Source organism: Phyllostomus hastatus, unplaced genomic scaffold (genome assembly GCF_019186645.2).
Source record: "Phyllostomus hastatus isolate PE091 unplaced genomic scaffold, TTU_PhHast_1.1 phas_scaffold_114, whole genome shotgun sequence".
In the NCBI taxonomy this organism is placed as follows: Eukaryota; Metazoa; Chordata; class Mammalia; order Chiroptera; family Phyllostomidae; genus Phyllostomus; species Phyllostomus hastatus.
This window is the reverse complement of record NW_025334006.1, coordinates 2,001,469-2,009,841: the sequence shown is the minus strand read 5'-3', so window position 1 is coordinate 2,009,841 and position 8,373 is coordinate 2,001,469. Positions and strand designations below refer to the sequence as shown.

Here is an 8,373-nt window from a genome sequence, read left to right as displayed (position 1 = left end):
CCAGGATGAATGCCCACATTTGAGGTAATTATTGCCATTAGATCACAGTTTAAGATAATGCATCTAAAACCTTCTTTACAAAAATCTGCAGGCACGCTGTCAGAATCCCACCTATCGAATCCGCCCCGGGGATCTCAAATTCCGATGAGCTGGGTTTGCTTCCAATGGAGTTCAAGTTCTAGATGACTCTAAAACTTGTGTAAACTACGTAAGAATTTAGGCCAACAAGTCTGGAGCCAGTCAAGAAAGATGCTTTTTAAGATAAAAAAGAAACCAGAAGACCCCACCCCAAATAACTGAGATGTTTCATTTAACAAACGATGAGTTTTCAATCTAGTCCTAGAGCTTCTTGTCATCTTTCAGCCGAGATCAGAGCACTCTGCATTTCTGCCCGTCTCAGACTTCAGGGGAGACCGTCTCTCCTCCCCCTGAGTCCAAAGGGCGGGCTGGTTCCCCCAGCTTCCATGTCTCTGAGAAGGCCATCTCAGAAGGAAACTGGATTTTGCTTTTCTTTCTAAAAATCACCTTGTCTTTCTCCTTCTTTTTTTTTTTTTTTTTTTACACAAGGAAACAATGTTCCGGACGCCAGACCCACACACGGTATTCACAGGTGTGCTGTGGACCCACGTCTGGTTCTGCTGGAGAGTGGACCGATGAGAGAGACCAGAGTCGCCGCCGGTGCAGTCAAAAATAGCATTTGGAAAAAAAATATATGCCTTTAGTATTGCCTTTCTAGAATTAACTATAAGCAAGAAAAACTTATTTTTTTAAAGAAGAAAAGAACACTTTTTTTCTCTTCGCTCCCATAAGAGCTTCTGGTAGCAGCAGTACTGAAATAGTAGGTACACTAGAAAGGAACCTGAAGTGAATTCTACTATGAATCAAAAGAGATACCCCTACAACTTCCTCTGTAAGTCACACCAATTCTCACCCCTCTGCTCGCATGCAACTCGGGACTCCCTCTCCACGCACGGCCAGGGCCCGTGTGGGGGACACTCCTCCAAGGCCTTTCTTTGCACTTACACACGGGAGGCGTCAAGGTTAGTGGCTATGAGCTCTGTTCTGGAGGCAGGTGGACCCCGGTTCAATGTCGAGCTCCCCACTAGGTGGGGGGCCCTGGGCATGCTCCCAGCTCTCCAAGCCAGCGGCCTCATCTGTGAAGGGACTGATAATGCTGATTTCACAGGTGACTATGGGGATGAAGTCAAACAAGCTCACCAACGAGCCATGTCCAGCCTGATGCTTGGCGCTCAGCCAACGGGAGCATCGTGAAATGGTCCGTCAGAAACGGGAGGCCATTCATCGCTATTAATTAAAAAAGCAAAACAAAACCCTATCTCAGTCAAGCCCCCCTTAACAGAAAATTTCACTACAAACATGGTTTCAGACCATTACATTTTCTTTCCTTTAGCACACAGGGCTTCTTCCCCGCCCCTTAGAATGTCAGCTTTGTCATCGGTAAACAGGGGGGTCGGTGGTGGTGTACACGGGTGGCTATGAGGGCCCCAGGAGTTCGTGGTGTGGCCCAGGACCTGGTGCATGGAAAGCTTTCAACAAACGTTGCCTATTATTTACTTGAGGGATATTGCAAGCTTTAAGAAATGAGACCGTCATCATGATGTTCTCATGCAGGGCCTGAGATTAGGGGCTGTCAAAGGCTTGGGGAAGGGGCACTGGGCGGACTCGGGAAGACCCCCCTCGAGGGAAGAGGTTTTCTGGAGCTGGCTCTCTCCACCTTCTGGAAGCTGCCAGGAAGCCGCGAGAAGCCCCTGCGAGGTCAGGCTGTGCTCGTGAGCAGTGGCGCCAATGGCCTTGGAAAGGTTTCTGTTGTGTTTAAACATCACTCCACCGTCTTCAGTTCTCTGGTAGCTCGACTGAGATTTCACGGCCGCTCTGTGCAGACTAGAAGTGAGAGTCCAAAGGCATCAAAGCGGAAAAGCACTGATTCCCCAGCCCCGCTCGGGTGCGCATTGGAACCCCCGACACAGCTGAACCTCCGGGGGCCCCTCGCAGCCACATCATGGTGGTGGCATCGGTCGGTCAGTCGGTCCGGCTCCCGTATGTGTGCGGTGTCTCCGGGCCCCGAGTAGCAGCAGCACCAGGGTTCCTAATCCCTACTTCTCTGAAAAGGTGAGTACAGTTTCTAAATAAATGTAATCACAACACAAAAGGGTCAGAGGAAAGAGAAAGACGAATGCGGTTGCATCGCTAACAATGTCATTATTGCCCAGAAAGGAAAGACAGAAACGCCGTTTTGTCTGCATTGGGAGGTGTCTTGGAGAAGGGTTCTTTGGCTAAAGAAGGGAACAGTTTCAGCTTCCTCTCCCATTTGGTAAGGACATCTCCGGCCTGCTCAGTGTTGAGGCTTCCCCATCTGAAGTCTGTAAGATGCTCCAGGAAGAGAGGACGCAGAGCCGGCGAGAAGCACACTACGTCCCCGGGGCTGGATGTTTTCACAGCAAAGTCTCTCAGCTCGCGCCTCGAAGTCCCGGGCTCAATCTGTGGAGGGAAACCTCGCCTCTCTGTTGGATTTTCTCTGCCACTCAGGGCACCTGGTCGTCTTCTTCTGTTTCCTGGCCCGGCAGCCACTGGGCAGGCGGCGAGCGCCCCACACGCCTCCCCGCCCCCAGCTCCAGACAGAGAACCCGGGCGAGAGCCAGGGCCAGCGGGGACACGCCGCGGCCCATCTGTCACAGCTCCTTAAGCCTCCTCGTCTCCTTCCTCCAGTTTCCAAGAAAAGTCTGCTCCACTCACTCACTCACGCTCACACACCCCAAATCCTCCGCCACAAGCTTGTTCAAAAATGAGCGTTTGCAATTCTGAAGGCCTGGCCGAGGGAAAGCAGCCTGGGAGCCGCGGGGCCGAGCCTGCCTTCCCTCCTCACACCGGGCAGCCTGGTGCCCGGGCAGGGCCTCTCCCGGGGCGCAGGGGCCGCGCCGCTGGCTCCCACAGCCGGCGGGCCCCTCCCCGCCGGAGCGCAGGCCCCGGCCCGGGAGGCGACTGCCGCTTCGCCCCAACCCTTCTTCTCCCTCTGAATTCGATCAACCACATGCTCTTCCACAAAAGTAATTGGCATCAAGCCTCAGACTCTCCCACCCATCGGCCTGCTCACCCCTTCTCTTGGAAACAGCCACATCGTCACGAGGGAGGCTCCAGCCGCAGAGGCGCGCACACGCACGCGGGCCAGCGGGGGCCTCAGGCTCCTGCCGCCCGCCCGGCTCTCCCGGCCCGGCCGGTCCTTTGGACTTGCCCCCTCACTCTAACGTCGTTTCTCCAGCAAACGCGGAGGAAGCCAACTGTGGGACGGACGATGCTCTGGGTCACCCGAGGTCTAAACAGGACCAGGACTAGGCCGGCATCCCTCTAGTTGAGAGCTGGGCCCCAGGGACCGGCAGCCCTATGTTCACCCATCTGCCAGGGTGACGCGGAGTGGGGGGCGTGGGGGTGGGATGGGAGGTGGGGCAGCGCTAAGGAGCCCGTGCAGAGGCTGGCCTCTCCCACGGGGGACTCGGACCCCACGGCTCCCTGCCGGGGACGGAGCGAGGAAGGCAGGCAGGGGCGAGGGGGTGCACACTGAAGTTTGCCGAGTGTCTGCGGGACCGGCCCTGCCCAGCCGCCTCCCCTTCCACGAAGCTGGCCATTTCAGCCCTTTCTTCATCCAGGGCCCACTGGGTCTAGGCAGCTGCGGGGCCGTGTCAGGGTCCGCTGGCCTCCCACACCCTCCCCCTCCCCGTTTCGGGGCTCCCTAGTTTGTCCCGAGAATTGCGAGCTGCGACGATGAACTGGGGGAAGGGGTTGGTGAGCCGGAAGAAGCGGTCAGTGAGTGGGAGGGGCGAGGCGAGGCTGAGATCTCCCGGGGGAGGGTACCGCCTGCCTGGCAGTCCTACCTGGTCATCTGGGAAGGGACGGCGGTCTCTGCACTGAAGGACATACGCCCCACTCCTGGTGCCCGGAAGGGAAACGGGAGGACAGCTGGGGGAGGGGCTGGGTCAGCGGCTGGGCAGGTAAAGAGCAGGCGTGAGGCAGGCCTAGATCTAGGGAGCAGATTTCGGGGAGGGAAGGGGGCGGAGGGCCCTGGCTCCGGCTGCAGCCCAGGAGGCGCCAGCTCTCCTCTCTCCCAGGCCACTGGGAGCCGGGGGAGACACAGCGCCCCCTCTGGCCTGTGCGGAGCAGAGGAACCTGATTCCTCCAACTCCAGTTCCGTGGTCGACCTTCCCCGACAGAAACGGGTTTCCTGACTCCCGGTTCTTGCTTTTCCTTTTTGTCTGGCAAAACTGGACATCTGCCTGTCCCTCCCATCTACTCACACGCTCACAGATACAATAAAATAAGTTTAAATATTAAAGAGAAAACACAAAGATACATGGAATAAATGTGCATTTCAAACCCCAACTAAGATATCAACACGATGATAATCATGATAATAATTACAATGCTAATAATCAAAATAATTAGTACAATAATATTATCTTTATGAGCAGCATGGAACTTTCATTCCTGGTCTGGAAGAAAAGGAAAGGTCAGGTGAAAGAGTCAGAGACTTCCCACTTAGTAGACAAAATCATTCGCTTGGACTTGGAAGGCTGGTGTCTTTCCCGTGAAAGGCCGGATGGAGAAAGGGTTGGAAGTCAAGTGCGGGAGGGGCCCCAGGGTGCCACCAGTCAGGCAAAGGGAGGTTCGCGTCACTGGGCTCCGGACCTGGTGGGGACATCGCTGCCTCCTGGCTGCAGAGATCTGGCCTTCCAGGCCGGCAGGCCCCTGGGAGGGCGCTGGCTCCCGTGTCCTCCACACTCTGCCCCCAACCCCCACCGGACTGGCCGCCTTCCTCTTGTCTCAGAATGAGGGCACGCCCCCGCTCCCAGATAGAGGCTGCCCGATGGAGCATCTCGTCCCGCTGGCCACCTGGGGGGCTGTCCTGGCTCAAGAGGGTCAAGGCGTCCTTCCTTCCAGCCTAAGGCCTGGACTAAACTGGTTCCAGTTCGGGGACCTAGTCCTTGTAAGGTAAGTAGCATGTATGGTGGGGGAGGGGAGACATCCAGAGTTATTTCACAATTCACAGCTAAGAGCTAAGGTAACAGCTTGGCTTCCTCACCTTTCACAGTAGATCGTTAAGGGGGGGGGGTGCAGGGCGAGGAAGGGGGAGGGGAAGACTAGGACGCACTGCCGCCATCGGGAGCCACCTGCACCCTGGAGACTTGGCTTTGGGGTTCCCTAAGGACTCAGCACAGAGAACCAAACAGGGTGGACCCCTTCTAAAGCTACGTCTCCCTGCCTTCATGCGTGTGAGCTGCTGTGAACGGAGAGACCCTGCCCCACGAGCAGCAGGTTCAAAGCCCGAGACGACTCCCAGAACGTATCACAGGTGCAAACAGGGCGAAGGGCACATTTCTTTGGAAACCTAACTGGTGGTGGGAGTGCTTTCCAAGGTGCAGTGTGAGAACCCTCGGTCACCCTCGTAAACGTCCTTTCCACCTTCTGCCCACTGGGCCCTCAAAAATCAAAACACAGTGTGTCACAGGGAGGCCCGGGTAACGTGAGGGAAAGGCTTTGGCGGACACAGGTGGACGGCTGTCCGCAGAGGGAAGGATCTGGCGAGAGGGGAGAGTGAGCGAGGACAGGGGACCAAGGAGGGGCGACACCGGGAGTGCGCAGGGCAGGGCGCAGGCAGGGCGCGGGTGAGGACGGGTGCCCGCGGGACCAGGCCCCCTCTCTGCCGGCCCTGCCCCACCAGGAAGGACACAGGCGCCTGGCAAGGCCCGAGTTCCATAAACACAGAGGGCACCTCGGGTACCCTGGCCGCCACAGCTGGCCACACAGGTAGGACTGGGGGCAGCACGAGGTGAGGGTGCGGGGTGGGGAGTCTCTCTCGCTCTGTCTCCGAATAAAAGTCCACTAGACCCGTCACCACCAGCAGGCTCACCCCCGCCGGCCGTCCCGTGCCTCCCTCAACACCCGTGCCAGCTCCCCGACACCCCTCTGCCAGCAAACAGCCTAGAAAGACAAGTATAAAAATGAAATTAAAATTAAAACAATTCTGTTTTTTAAAAAGGAAAGACCAGAGTAAAACGTTTCAACAGCACGAAAGAAGAGCTGAGATGCTCCGACTCGCCTCCGCCCGCTCCTCGGAGTCCCGCGGAAGCAGCCCCGCGCGCGTCCGTCGTCGGTAAGGCACTAGGAGGGAACGATGCCAGGCAGAGGCCGCGGGGCGGCGCCCGCAGCGGCCCGGCACGGGGGAGGGCGCGGCCGCACGCGCACCCGCACGCGCGCGCGCTGGACCACCGCGGTGCTCGCATGCCTGTGTCATCTCATTGTTTCCTTTTGTGCAATCACACTGAGGAATAGTCTATTGGTATCACTGGAGCTGAACACAAAGCAGAAAACGGGGGACGGGGTGGGGGGGGTGGGGGGGGCGGAGCGCTACATTCCTCTAGGGGGTCGGCGACCACCGGGAGCCCCATGCCAAGTGACTAGGGGCGGATTCAAAGAGAAAACAAATCTTCACAAAAGAAAAAAAGAACTGAAGTTCGCAACACACACCATTAATGACAGCTGAGGAGTAACGGTGCTTAGGGATTTATCCAGAGAGCTCAGAGAGAGAGAATGTGCCCCTGCCGGAGGCAGCTGCCTTCCGCCCAGCCCCCAGCCCCCCCCAGCAGTCCTGACCACGAGCCAGAACTGGGCTTTGCTGACCCCAGACCCGTCCCCAGATACCAGCCTCCTCAGGCCGTGGCCTGACCTTTGAGGGCTGTTGACCCTTCAGAGTTCTGGAAAAATCCCTAATTCTTATGTTCAATAATTAAAAATCTACTGGATTTCCGTATCAGGCGTCCCCGGACAGCACACTCTCAAATGTCACTTGCTGCCATATGAAAATAATCTTTGAAAAGTTCATAAAGTTCTTCAGAAACTGGGGCCCCTCAACTTCGGAATCTTCCATTGCTCTCTTCTCCTCCTCCTCCTCCTTTCCAGTTCGGTGCAGAATGGGTCTGTGAGCTGTATTTCTGTTACTGACATTTTGTTTCTTTTTTTTCTTTTTCTTTTTTTAAAATAAAAAGCATAGATTCCCCACCCCCCCCATCCTGAATCCCTTCATTTTGTAAAATGTTCTCTTCTCTGCTCTGAGTCCTCCCACTTCCTAGTTCAAGTTTCACCGGTGTCCAGCCCCTGCCCCCCAGCCCCCTCCCCTGCCCCGTTTGCATTGTTTCTGTGCGGCATCTTCAGTATAAAAACCTCGGCTCCCAGGAGGTCCCTCCTCCTCTCCCTCCTCCCCTCGGCCATGCCCCGCCCCCTTCCAGTGTTTATATGTAAGGGTACTGGTTGACCTTGGCAGGGCTCAGTGGGTATCCAGTGTAGACGGTGGAGGCTGGAGAGGCGCTGATGTAGGTCTGGTGGGCGAACTGGGCTGGGTACTGACTCGGGTGGATGGTGGGTGAGGGCAGGACCCGGGGGCCCATGCTCACGGGCACCTGGTGGACGATGCTGGCCGGGTAGGCAGTGTGCTGCACCGTGTGCCGCGCCGAGCCTTGGGAGGCCACCAGGTGGGCCACGGTGCCGGTGGAGCCCAGGGCCGCGGGCGCCGTGTAGGTGTAGAGGTGGGGCTGGGCGGGAAGGTGGGCGGCGGCGGCCAGGTGGGGGTGCACAGTGCCGTGGCTGGGGCTGTTGTGCGGGAAGGAGTACGGGGCCTGGGCCATCGTGGGAGTGATGTAGGCCTGCTGCCGTCGGTGGCTCCCGGCGCGGTCTGCGGTGATGTGCTGCTGAGCCTGGACAAGAGAAGCACCAGGAGAGGGCTGCACCGGGGGCTGGGCCCACGTGGGGTGGGGGGGGAGGGAAGCGGGAGGAGGCCCGAGGCTGGGGGACTGACAGGAGCTGTCTGCTGGCGCACAGGGAAGTCAGGTCAGCGGGGCCCAGCAGCCCCCAGTGGATGACACAGACTAAGCCGCTGCCGCAGAGGGCAGGAGACAGTGCCTCCTCCCAAGGACAGGCTGCAGCTGGGAAGAGGCAGAGGAGCCCCTCTTGGAGTGACACTGGTTTCTCTCTCGCTGTGAAACTGTGTCTCTGAAATCAAGGCCCTCGGAAACTCGGCTGTTTGCAGCCGCACCGGTGCCCGCAGACCAGGCCTCTCTCTCTCTCCTGCACGACCTGCGTCCCCGGGATGGAGCTGCAGCCGCGGCTTACAGCCCAGCGTCAGCCCTTCACACGAGGGCTTCTGGGCAAAACCCGCCCGCTTGTCCCACCTCTGTGGTTTCCAAGGAAACTGCAGACCCGAGCTGACCCTTCGCTGATGGAGGCCGGCCCTGCCCTCAGAGACCCTGCTTTATCTGCATGCCCTTCCCCAGCACGTGGACCCCTGCCCTTGGTCTGCGGCTTCAGGGA

At 57.8% G+C, this 8,373-nt stretch overlaps 1 protein-coding gene across 4 annotated transcripts in view; it reads right to left on the bottom strand.

Moving 5' to 3' along the window:
• Positions 1 to 332: 332 nt before the first annotated feature.
• The window catches only part of HIPK2 (homeodomain interacting protein kinase 2), a 166,547-nt gene continuing 158,506 nt past the window's right edge, over positions 333 to 8,373 (bottom strand). For all 4 annotated transcript variants that reach the window (XM_045855529.1, XM_045855530.1, XM_045855531.1 and 1 more), the window contains exon 15: positions 333 to 7,760. In XM_045855529.1, the coding sequence (XP_045711485.1) occupies positions 7,299 to 7,760 (462 nt within the window). In that variant the 3' untranslated portion in view covers positions 333 to 7,298. The remainder of the gene's footprint in view (positions 7,761 to 8,373) is intronic.